At 53.4% G+C, this 12,968-nt stretch overlaps 1 protein-coding gene across 4 annotated transcripts in view; it reads left to right on the top strand.

Moving 5' to 3' along the window:
• The window catches only part of EPHB2 (EPH receptor B2), a 106,383-nt gene that overhangs the window by 70,324 nt on the left and 23,091 nt on the right, over positions 1–12,968 (top strand). For all 4 annotated transcript variants that reach the window (XM_082069709.1, XM_082069707.1, XM_082069708.1 and 1 more), the window contains exon 5: positions 6,953–7,077. In XM_082069709.1, coding sequence (XP_081925835.1) covers positions 6,953–7,077 — 125 coding nt within the window. The remainder of the gene's footprint in view (positions 1–6,952; positions 7,078–12,968) is intronic.

Raw genomic sequence — 12,968 nt, 5'->3', positions numbered from 1 at the left:
ACCTGAGGATGGGCTCCATCTTGATCTCCATCCTTCCCACGTGTTCCCAGTAGTTAAACTCAGGCAGTTTCACAGTATCACAGTATGTTTGGGATTGGAAGGGACCTCAAAAGATCATCCAGTCCAATCCCCCTGCTGGAGCAGGAACGCCCAGGTGAGGTCGCACAGGAACATGTCCAGGCGGGTTTTGAATGTCTGCAGAGAAGGAGACTCCACAACCCCCTGGGCAGCCTGGGCCAGGCTCTGTCACCCTTACTGAGAAGAAGTTTTTTCTCAAATTTAAGTGGAACCTCTTGTGTTCCAGCTTGATCCCATTACCCCTTGTCCTATCATTGTTTGCCACCGAGAAGAGCCTGGCTCCATCCTCATGGCACTCACCCTTTATATATTTATAAACATTAATAAGGTCACCCCTCAGTCTCCTCTTCTCCAAACTAAAGAGCCCCAGCTCCCTCAGCCTTTCTTCATAAGGGAGATGCTCCACTCCCTTCAGCATCTTCGTTGCCCTACGCTGGACCCTCTCCAGCAGTTCCCTGTCCTTCTGGAACTGAGGGGCCCAGAACTGGACACAATATTCCAGGTGTGGTCTCACCAGGGCGGAGTAGAGGGGAAGAAGAACCTCTCTCGATCTACTAACCACCCCCCTTCTAATACACCCCAGGATGCCATTGGCTTCCTGGCCACAAGGGCCCAGTGCTGGCTCATGGTCACCCTGCTGTCCCCAGGACCCCCAGGTCCCTTTCCCCTACACTGCTCTCTAATATGTAATCTCCCAACCTATACTGGAACCCGGGGTTGTTCCTGCCCAGATGCAGGACTCTACACTTTCCCTTGTTAAATTTCATTGGGTTATTCCCTGCCCAACTCTCCAGCCTGTCCAGGTCCCACTGAATGGCAGCACAGCCTTCTGTGTGGGCTGCAGAAAAGCCGGACAAGAAGAGCTGTCGACACCTCCAGAGATTTACCCTGCAGAGCTGCCCCAGCAGCAGAGTCTGCTCAGCTCCCGAGCACCAGGTGAACTGCCGGAGCCCCACGCAGACCAGGGCCTGGCTGTGATCAGACCGCGGGGCCGTGGGTGGTGACCACGGAAGCGTCTCCGTCCCTCCCTGCTCTGCAGCAGGGGACAGGTCATCTGCCTCTTTACATCGCTGGAGTTTCATTAAGCTTGTTTTACACTCCAGTGGTGGTTTTGGCTTGCTTTATTTCTCAGCAATTTGGAAAAGCCACGGGGCTCCACTAGGAGGAATCCAAAGAATCTGAGGCCATCGCAGATGAAGAGGATGGAGAAAAGTGCCTTTCAAGGACTGATTCATTTTGCCACAAAGTGAAGTGGGGCTCGGGGGTTTCAGTCATGAGAAGTAAGGTTCCCTCCACTGTGGAAGTGAAGTTCTGTTTCATTTTGCATCGTTGCTGTACACATGCACCCAGAGACAGCATCAGGATCAATCTGCCTCTGCTGACACGTTCATGGGGGTGATAACTCAAAGTGAAAGTGGCTCTGAGAGCTGGGATGCTCCAAATCTCATCTTCTTTCTGCGTCACAGGGCAGTTGCCTTTTCCAGCACCCCTTTTCCAGCACCCCTTTTCCAGCACCCCTTTTCCAGCACCCCTTTTCCAGCATCCCTTTTCCAGCATCCCTTTTCCCTGTGAGTAGTAACTCAAACAGCTTCCATGGGTGAGGGACAACCAGGCGAGCCAAGAGCTGAGGGAGGGTCTGGCACTGGGGAATTTGCACCACTGGGCAATTGTCACCAATTCAGTGACCAGTTCCAACCTGGAAATGTTCCAGGTGACCCTTTTCCAACCTGGAAATGGTCCCTAAAGCTCTGTTTCTTTTGTCACGAGGGAACAAAGAGGAGTCACGGTTCGTGGAACGAGGTGACCGATCCCAAAGGGCCAGGTTAAAAGCTGCCGCTGGGTCTTTGGTGGCAGCAGCCCCGCTGTACTCCGGCTGGTCCTGGACAGGGCTTGGCACAAAGCAGCCTGAACAACAAAGACCTTTCTTTGCTTTTTGATCCTTTTTGCAGTTTGTTCAATCTTTGCTTTGAAACACTCAGAAAGCCAATGGAGGGAACCTGTGTACGGTTTGTTCAGAAACAACAGCTCAGGGAAGTCAGCTTAGATATTTTGGGACTTTAGTCATCTTTGCCCGGCTGAGTCCGTCACGTCTCAGGACGCTTCTCTCAGCCTTTTCTGTAGCGTTTGTCACTTCGCCACGTCCCGTGGCAGAAAAGCTCTTTTTGCATCGTGGTTCGGGCTGGTCACAAAGCGCTTGGTGCTTCTGCCGGAGCTGGAGCACACCTGGCGATGAGGGTGTCACCAGGCAGCACTATCCCAGATCGGATGCTCTGTATGTTCACTTCATATGTTTTCATCTCCCTCCTTCCTTTTTAGCTGTTATATTACATGCATTAAATACCGCTGGAGGATGAAGCCCCGGAGCACAATCTCAGCCTCTGAAAGTGCTCAGTCAAATTAGATAAGACAGGCAGGGAGTGGAAACAAGCCAGGACAGCTAACCTTATTTTCCAGGTAGAAAATGGCAGTACGAGGGATAATGCGGATTTGCACAAGGTCTCCCACAGGGGCTTAGGGGCAGGGTAGAGAACCAGGACCTTCCAGCCTTGGAAGTGGTGAAGAGACAGAAACTCGTGGGTCTTCAGGAGCTTTCAGCTGACTGTGAAGGAGCTGTTTGCCAGACACCAGCTACCTGAGCATTTGTGTCGTGATCTGGAAGCTTTTCCTTCTGACTGGACGTCAGAAAGTCACTCTGGCTGGCTGACTCCACTAATCTGCCTTCAAACTGAGACACCCAGTCCCAGTCGGTGCCTTATTCACAGTCGGGAGCCTCTCTCTGCACAAACCTTTGTCCTCGCCTGTGGTGAGGACGTGTGAGAAGGACCGTGTTGTGCAGCAAAGATTGAGGAGAGTGACTGTCCCCATCTGCTCAGCACTCAGGAGGCCACATCTGGGGTCCTGTGCCCATGTTGGGGCTCCCGAGGACTACAGAGACATCAACAAATGGGAGTAGGTCCAGCAGGAGGGTCACTGGGATGGGCCGGGGACGGAGCACAAGACATACGGGGGAGCTGAGAGCTGGGTTTGGCCAGCCCGGAGAGGCCGAGTGGCAGCTAACTACAGTCTGCCACTTCGAAAGGGAGTTTAAAGAGAACACAGAGCCAGACTCTTCCCAGGGGTGCACAGAGAGCGGACAATACTGGTGTTGAGTTTAGGTTTAGTGATGTTAGTTTAGGGCTCTGGAGCATCTTTGTGATGAGGAGACACTGAGAGAGCTGGGGCTGTTGAGCTGGAGAAGAGAAGCTGAGAGGGATCTGATCAATGGATCAATATCTCAGGGTGGGTGTCAGAGGATGGACCAGACTCTGTTCAGTGGTGCCCAACGCCAGGGTGAGGGGCAACGGGCACAGACTGAAACACAGGAGGCTCCATCTGAACATGAGCAGAAACTTGTTTGCTGGGAGGTGCCAGAGCCTGGTCCAGGCTGCCCAGAGCGGGTGTGGAGTCTCCTTCTCTGAGACATTCAAACCCCCTGGGCCCACCTGTGTGATCTGCTCTGTGACCCTGCGCTGGCAGGGCTGGGCTGGGGATCTGCAGAGCTCCTGCAGCCCGACCAGCCTGGGCTTCTGGGATTCTGTGATGGCCACAAGGTGCGATGAGGGAGGTTCCAATGGGATGTGAGGAAAAGCTTCTTCCCCACAAGAGCACGGCAGCTGGGGACTGGTGCTGCGGGAGCCTGTGCGCTCCCCATCCCTGAGCATATTCAGATCTCAACTGTATGCAATCCTGAGCAAAGTCATCTGACTTTGAAATTACTGTGCAAGCCAGTTGGACTAGAAACCTCCAGGGTTCACGTCTGACATAAAGCTTTCTGTGATTTTATTATTGTGCATTTCCCTGATGTCTGTGATAACAAGAGCTGTTAGTGAGGAGAAGCCATGGTGGAGGTTCCTGTCTATCCAGAGACACTCCTTTGCCCCAGGTGTAGAAAAAGTGCTGAAGTTGCTGTAGTCATTCATCTCATCTGCCTCCTCCCCAACATACAGCGTATTTTGCTCATTAAGTCTCATTAAATGAGCCCCACCTCATCATTTGGTTCTTTCTTCTGAGCCAGATGAGAGCAGATTCACCGAGTACACGGCTGCCTGGGCCCTGGCTGGTCACAAATGATTCACACACACGGTGCTTTAGCTGTTATATTTTGTAGCTTCCTCAGCATGGCCTGGAGAAGCAGGAGATGCCTTGTAGAAGCCACGTACTCCCAGGCTGGCGTGCGGTGCATGGAAGTGGTAGAAGAGCATCCCGGGGACCTCAGTCCTGCCCAGAGGGACCTGGCGCTAAGGAGCTTCTCCAGCTGCAACACCAGCTATTGAACCTGTGTCTAAATCATGGGACATTTCCACATCCCGGTTTTGTGGTGGGACTGGTCTGGGTGTATGCGGCCCCTGTCCTGGAACAGCCTGTATGAGCATGGGCTCAGATCCCAGCGCCTGTGCAGCTCGGATGTGCCACATACTCAGTGCAGCCCCAGCCCCTGCTGCAGGGACACCTGTAGCCTGGGCACATCTCCCTTCCAAGCCTTTTCTCCACAGAGAGAGAAGTGTTTGTCTTGGAGACTGCAGATGTCCTATGAAACCCGTGTTGACAAGGAAGCAGCAAGCTTTGGCAAGAGCTGACAGGCTCCATAAATGTTACCTGTGTCTTGTCTTAACACCAGGATGAGAAACTAATCCCCGGAGTTTGTAAATGTGGCCCCTGAAGTGGTGGGACTGGGACATGAAGGTGCGAGGGACACAGTGCTGTACGTGACAGAGCACGGGGAGGTCTCAGATGATACAGAGAGTTTCAGAATGGTGGGTGATGGGGCTTGGGTAACCAGGAGTGGATGGAGGGACGGGTGTTTGGTCAGAAGTGAGGCTTCAGTCTCCGGATCTGTTAGAATCACAGAATGGTTTGGGTCAGAAGGGGCCTTTAAAGGTCACCTAGTCCAGTCCCCCTGCCTCAAGGACATTTTCCACTAGATCACGTTGCTCAAAGCCCTGTCCAACCTGACCTTGAACACTTCCAGTGCTGGAAGTTCTCCGCACTCGTTCGATTTTAGTAAGTTCTGGACAAAACCAGAGGTCACCAACACTTTGCTGAGGCTTCCCCACATTGTACCTTCCTTCAAGGATGGGAAAACGCAGGTAGATGAAGGGAAATGGTGCAGCAGTGTGGTGGCAGGTCTTGCTTTACCCATACCCAGCGCCTCCTCTCCCGGGCACACAGGCATTGAACATCTGGGAGCTGCAATGCTCTGAGTCCAGAAGACCAGCAGAGAAGTGAAGAGGCAGAGATGGTGGATCAGAAAAATGGCTTTTGTTGTGTACTTTGAGAGAAAGTGCTCAGCTGTAATTCATGACGGGGAAGTGCAAGAACACGCTGCAGCCGCGCTGGTCCGGGTGCCCGCAGTCCCCAGCTGGCATGGCTGCTGGTGTTGCCAATGCAAACCAGGCTGGAGATGGGCAAGATGTGCTTGGCTTTGTGTGCCGCTCCTCCAAGCTGTTTCTCAGAGCTGTCAAATGAGTTGTTCTTCCATGAAATATTGAAAGGGTTGGACCTAGTAAAAGCCCTTCTGAGTGCAAGCCTCACTGCGTCCATTTGTAACCAGGCCTGGCATGCAAGTGATGGACAAGGTCTCTCGCTGCCGCTTTCCAGTCCTCTCCCAGCCCTGAGGCTTCCCCTGTGCCCTGGCGCTGCCGGAGCAAGGAAGTGTGTGCTGGGTGCCAGGGCTGATGCTGTGCTGAGCGCCCTCTGAGAATGGGCTGGTGCTGGGTGAGCCCTGGGGTGGCCTCAGCGCCGTCCATGGAGGCCGTGTTGGTGGTGCCGTGGGAGGCTCGCACACGGTGGGACAAGGACACGTGCTCGGCTCAGCAGTCACAGAGGCAGCAAGGGCATCCGCGTGTCAGCCCCTCCAGCGAGGCGGGGGCTGAGGGCCGGTACCCGCAGTGCGGCTCTGCATGCGTCCCTGCATGGCGTCCCCGTCATCGGCGCCTGAGCCAGCAGTCCGGCCTGCTTGCTCCCCTGCCCCGGTCCGCAGCAAGCGGGGTCAGAGCTGGTCCGAGTTCCGCAGGGAGGTGGCAGCTGCGCCCCGTGGTCCCTGCCCCATGGGCTTGTTAGCACAGGTCCTGGAGGCCAGTTTTCCCACGGCGTGGCAGCAGCCCAGGCTGCGCCATTCCCACCTGGCCGCGCGTCAAGCTGCGTGGGCAGCGCGGGGCCGCGGAGGGTGGGCGGCTGCCCGGGACGTCTGCGGAGCTGCGGGAAGGCCCATTGTGTGCAGCGGGACAAGCGGCGTCCGTGGGTGTGTGATTTCCAGGGCGCTCTGACGAGGCGGGCGACTCACCATTGTCAGCATGTCAGGTCAGGTTTGTGCTGCGTGCTCAGGCTGCTGGATGCACCTCCCTTGATTGGCATGTGCAACTTGCAGACCCAGCACACTGAGGCGGAGAGGAGCCGCTTGCTTCCCGCGTCTGCCTGTGCCTTAGAAAGCTTCTCTATGCAAATCTCAAAGCACAAAACCCTCGACTTCCCTGTAGCAAGCAGGCAGGATTGCATATTGCTGGGTTGGTAGCGCTTTTTCCAGGGGAACAACGCTGTGTCTGCTCCAACCCGGGGATTGTTTTGCCTGGGAATGACCTGTTCTCCTGCCTGACACACTGCCCTACATGGTTTCTAATTACAAACTGTTAAGGAGCGCTGGAAATGTTTTGTTCTCCCCTAACTGCCCTCTACCCACAGCAACAGCCGGGGTGTCCTGAGCCCTGGGCAGCCCCGCCGCTGCTGGCGGTGAATTCAGCAGCTCCAGACAGCAGCGATGCCCCTGCCTGTGTCCAGCCGGACGTGGTCCTGCCCGTGCGGTGTCTGACCCAGGCCTCTCTCTTGCTCTCTCTTCCAGCGCCTTCAGCCGTGTCCATCATGCACCAGGTCAGCCGCACCGTGGACAGCATTACCCTCTCATGGTCTCAGCCCGACCAGCCCAACGGAGTCATCCTGGATTACGAGCTGCAATATTATGAGAAGGTACTGCGGGACCTTGGCAGGGTTCAGGTGCGGGCTTTTGGGAGAGGAGGTGGTGTAAAACTTCACATAAGGGCATAACACCAGCAGTTGGTTGATCGATAGGTTGCTTCTCCTGCTGGGGTTGGCCATGCCATTTGGAGTTCAGCAGTGGTTCCAGTGACCTGCACAGGCACTGCAAGTGTGGAAAATCTGTTGGTCTTTCCAGATGAGCTTCTCCTCCCTTCACCTCTCCAACACTTGTGGCAGGTCTCCCATTGCAGGGAGAACTGGGTAGCCAGGTTGCCTTTCCTCTGCTGGGGCATTAGTGGGGAATGGGGACGGTCAAGGGATGTCACAAAACATCCGTTCCCAGGCTGGACCACACTAGCTGAGTGTCCAGTCTTTGGGATTTTGTGTACTGCTGTCTGCCAGTGCGTTTACACCAAAGGTGAGTTTGGCATCTGTGTGGAGCAGCCTGAACCCCTTTACCCCGGTGCTGTACCAGGCAGAAGCTGTCCCAGCCTCCCAGGGACGCTACGTGTGGCACTGCAGAGGCAGAGGCTGATGTGATGGGGTCCCAGAGCTCTGGCTCTTCCATCCCTGAGGAACATACCCCTTCCACCTCCTCCCTGCCCAGGCAGCGGAGGGACTGCAAGCTGCGGCTGTGCCAGGGTGTCCACACATGGGGCTGGAGTGGGTGGCTGCTGAGGGACCTGAAAAACACGTCAGTGTTAGTCCCAGGGCCTGCCGGGCTCTGCCTGGCTGGTGAGCTTCATCCGTGCTACCTGGGGGAAGTGGGGAGCAGGAGATTTCTTCTTCCAGGAATCTGTCCCCTTACACAAGAGCTTATAAACTATACATTAAAAATTGCAAACTAACTAATTAAAAAGCTTTATGATTAAATGGAACTGAAAATATTTTTCCCAGCAGCTGCTGGAAGAAATGATTAATCCCCCCCACTGCCTGCCTGTGACCTATTTTCTTGTCACCAAGAGCCACAGGGAGAATGGGGAGGGGGGGAGCTTCTTTGTGAGCTGTTAAATAGGTCCTGACCTATATTACATAAATCACGGCCTTTTATTTGACCCTTGGAAATTATCCCAGAATACGTGGCAAGATGGATGAGTAGGCAGCAAGACAGATCTGGAAAGCAAGAGGGGTCCTTCCCCTGGGGACCCTTGAAGTAGAGACAGAAGATCTCATGAAGTTCATTCTCCTCTTACTTTCTCTTAATCTCCCCCTCTTTCTTTCTCCCCCCGCCCCAGTCTGTTTTCTGGGGAAGGCTGTAAATAAAAGGAATTTTTGTCCAAAGGGTGGTCTGCTGTTTGTGGCCAGTCACGCAGGGTGAGCGTCATCAGAGCTCAGGACACAGTGTGTCCTCAGTCATGGGGACAAGTGGCCCAAGCCACACTCACAGAATCCCAGAATCCCAGAATGTCAGGGGTTGAAGGGCCCTGGAAAGCTCATCCAGTGCAATCCCCCCATGGAGCAGGAACACCCAGCTGAGGTTACACAGGAAGGTGTCCAGGCGGGTTGGAATGTCTGCACAGAAGGAGACTCCACAACCCCCCTGGGCAGCCTGGGCCAGGCTCTGACACCCTCACCCCCAACAAGTTTCTTCTCATCTTTCAGTGGAACCTCCTGTGTTCCAGTTTGCACCCATTGCCCCTTGTCCTGTCACTGGTTGTCACCAGAAGAGCCTGGCTCCATCCTCCTGACAATCCCCCTCTCCATATTGATCCCCATGAATGAGTCCCCCCTCAGTCTCCTCTTGTCCAGCTCCAGAGCCCCAGCTCCCTCAGCCTTTCCTCACACGGGAGATGCTCCACTCCCTGCAGCATCTTGGTGGCTGCGCTGGACTCTCTGCAGCAGTTCCCTGTCCTGCTGGAACTGAGGGGCCACAGCTGGACACAATATTCCAGGTGTGGTCTCCCCAGGGCAGAGCACAAGAAGAAAGGGATGTCTTTATCTCTTCCCCAGCCAAGATGTATGTCATTCTCAGAAAGGGATCATAGAATCGTAGAATGGTTTGGACTGGAAGGGACCTATAAAGGTCGTCTAGTCCAATACAGTGGGCAGGGACATCTTCACCAGCTCCGGTTGCTCAGAGCCCCGTCCAGCCTGGGCTGGGATGTCTCCAGGGATGGTTCATCCACCAGCTCTCTGGGCAACTCTGGATCTCTGGATCACTGGGTCAGAGTTTAGTCCCACAGCAAGCAAACATGGGAGGATTTGGAAACAGCTTAAAAAATAAGTGGAATAGCCAGGAGCTGGAGTCAGGGCCTGGCCCATGGCCGGGGCTTTGTCTCTCTCCAGACTCCTGTGTGTGTGTCAGACTTCACTCCGAAGTCCCAGTTGCACGCTCAGGGCCTGATCTGTTGGTGGTCAGCCCTAGCCAAGCTCTTCATATGCTTTGGCCTCTGCATTTCCAGCAGTGCAATGACTCTGTATGGTTCTCTGCCTGCGTGGCAGAGCTGAATCTCCTGTTGTCTGAGCCACTGCAGTGCTGAGTTTTGCGATGAGGGCCGTTCACTTCATCCCTGGGCTCACTCCCAAACGCTCAGCTCTGGAGATGCTGCGCTGTCCCCAGCTCCCGCCAGGACTGCAGTTTGATGGGCGTGCGGCACATCCCAGGTGTGCTCTCCCTTCACTGCCGGGCTCTGCAGAGGTGATTTTCTTCCAGAATGTTTCATTGCAAACTGTCCCGTGTGCTCCTGAATGCTCACAAAATACCTCTGGAGCTAGTTAAGCTGTTTCTAATGGAATTCTTTTTCCCTAGTAGAAAATGATGTTTTATTAGCATGAAAACAATTCAAATGTAAGAATAGCACCGTATACATCTTGTGTAAAAAGTGTTTTGGCTCTTCATTTTGAATTGATTCTTTTCTATATAAAGACATAAATTAAATAAAAAAAATTGGAATAAGCGTCCTAGAATTAACAGGAAAGAACTATTTGCAGTACCTGAAACAAAGGTATATTTTTGTTTCCATTTCACAGATTATTTATAGCATTGCTATTATTAGGTGCCATTAAAAATGCCTGTACAGAGGCAACATGATTATTTTATTTCACATGTAGTTAGAGCAAATCAGTGCAGATTGTTACGTAAATACTGAATGACATGTCTGCTCTCTGTGCTCCTCTCCACTCTTCTTTCACCTCCAAGAGGCACCTGGCAATGTTTGTCTCATTAAAGAAGTTAATGTTGTCTTCATTTAGAAAGGGTGTGGTAGTTTTTGTCCAACGTTGCCAAGTTCATACCGGAGTGTGGGAACTGGAGACCCACTGCAGTGTCAGGCACTGCAAAGAGTAATTAGTTCTCCTTGTTATGCAAAATGATTGGGCTTAGGGTATGCCACAGGTTACCCACTTTGTAGTCTGAAGATATTCAGCCCGTCCCTTGTACCCAGTTTGGTCACCTGTGTAAATGTTTTAGGAAGCACAGGGGCCCTTTGATTCTGTGACACTGTGACTCTGTGACTCTGTGGCTGTGACTGACAGAATCACCAAATCCCAGAGTGTCAGGGGTTGAAGGGCCCTGTAAAGCTCATCCAGTGCAATCCCCCCATGGAGCAGGAACACCCAGATGAGGTTACACAGGAAGGTGTCCAGGCGGGTTGGAATGTCTGCACAGAAGGAGACTCCACAACCCCCTGGGCAGCCTGGGCCAGGCTCTGCCACCCTCACCGGGAACAAGTTTCTTCTCATATTTAAGCAGAACCTCCTGTGTTCCAGTTTGCACCCATTGCCCCTTGTCCTATCACTGGTTGTCACTGAGAAGAGCCTGGCTCCATCCTCCTGACACTCGTCTCCAGGTGATGCTGGGAAAGGCCATGGGGTGTGTGGGGCTGATGGGAGGTGACCGGTGGCATTGGGTGGTGGAGGTGGGACCAGAGCTGGCTGTGGCCTTCGTGGTGCCAGGAGCTTCTGTAGGAGGCCAGCATCCCCGAACGGGTGCCAGCAGGGCTCCTGCAGGGACAGCTGCGTGCTCTGCTCCAGGCGGGCTCGGGGGACATTCCTCATCTCCACCTGAAGTGTTGGACACCAGCGTCCCCAGGCCTGGGGCTAAAGTGTCTGCCTGGTGTTTCCCACCTGTCCCCAGGATGGAGCGAGAGCTGCGACGCCCCTTCCCTTCATGCTGCCCAAACCCTTGGGGGCTCTGTCTGTGGAAAACTGTGATATCAAGAAGATTAAGAAGAAACCTGTGATAGCTTTCCTGCAGTCCCAGGCGCTGCTCAGGGGCCACGCTGCTTCTGTTCGGGGCTCAGTTTTCTGGTGAGAGGTGTCCGGGCACTCCTAGCACAGCACACTTGACCTGGGGTGTATTAGAAGGGGGGTGGTTAGTAGATCAAGAGAGGTCCTCCTTCCCCTCTACTCTGCCCTGGTGAGACCACATCTGGAATATTGTGTCCAGTTCTGGGCCCCTCAGTTCCAGAAGGACAGGGAACTGCTGGAGAGGGTCCAGTGTAGGGCAACGAAGATGATTAAGGGAGTGGAGCATCTCCCTTATGAAGAAAGGCTGAGGGAGCTGGGGCTCTTTAGTTTGGAGAAGAAGAGTCTGAGGGGTGACCTTATTAATGTTTATAAATATATATAAAGATTGAGTGCCATGAGGATGGAGCCAGGCTCTTCTCGGTAGCAAACAATGATAGGACAAGGGGTAATGGGATCAAAGTGGAACACAAGAGGTTCCACTTAAATTTGAGAAAAAACTTCTTCTCAGTGAGGGTGACAGAGCACTGGAACAGGCTGCCCAGGGGGGTTGTGGAGTCTCCTTCTCTGCAGACATTCAAAACCCGCCTGGACATGTTCCTGTGCGACCTCACCTGGGCGTTCCTGCTCCATGGGGGGATTGCACTGGATGAGCTTTTGAGGTCCCTTCCAATCCCAAACATACTGTGATACTGTGACCTGTCTGTGGGAGACGCTCCTGAGGTCTCCCCACAAGCGGTGCTCCCCGTGCGAGCCCCACAACCCACCCCAGAGCGGCCCAGGACCCCGTGGCCGCACCTGAGCGTCCCTCCATCAGACTGGATCCCGCGGGGGCTGAAATTCGGGTGTGTGTGACGGTTTGGCACCCGGCCCTGGCCTGGCTGTGTACATGGGGCTCTGTTTGCTTCGGGAACCAGAGCAGATTGCCGCTGTGCACACACAGAGGAGCTGTCTGCCAAATTAAGTCGGTTGACATTTTACTTCTTAGAAACAATTTTTGCAAATCTTTCAAGCGTTTCATGGACTCTCCATGTTTCAAGAGAGTATTTTTTGATAACACTTTGGTTTCAGCCTCAATTTGGCTCAGGGGAAGGAGAACCAGATAAGGACTCAAAATCAAAACTATGAGGAAATACGAAGTGTGTTATTTTGAATTAGGATTTCCAAACTCTAACCAAAATCAGCAGGAAAAACAGCAACAACAACAACAAAGCACAAACCCCTGCAAGAAAACAAGCTGGGAGAAACAGCAAAGGGACTTGGACTGAAACCGCCGGGGCTGCCCTGGACCTGCTGGAGAAGCGCAGAGTGGGGAAAGAAGCGTCTGAAGTGAATGGCTGGAAAGGCGATGGCTGAGCAATGTGCCAAGAATAAGTCTGATAAGGGAGGGTGGAGAGCTGTAAATGCTCTTTCCTCGCGGTCTGGGATTAGAGAGCAGCAACACAAGCACACCTTTCTGAACAGACATCAATTTCCCCGGTATGAACTGTCCTGTAACCCTGCCATTGCATTCAATTTGAAGTTCTCCAGGGGAAGAGATGAGCTTCCCTCAAACAGTCAGACAAATGATTTTAAAACAATTGTGTTGTTAGTGCCATCCAAGGGCCTGGGAGGATTCATCCGAGCCCTTAAACACTAAAACTGTGAACATTTCCTGTCCTGTTTCTCTCTTAGTCTGCCCGGGAAAGGTCCAAGGG

This window comes from Streptopelia decaocto (genome assembly GCF_964273445.1).
Source record: "Streptopelia decaocto genome assembly, chromosome: 20".
Taxonomy (NCBI): domain Eukaryota; kingdom Metazoa; phylum Chordata; class Aves; order Columbiformes; family Columbidae; genus Streptopelia; species Streptopelia decaocto.
Note: the sequence above shows the minus strand (reverse complement) of the source record. Positions and strands in the feature narration are given on the sequence as shown.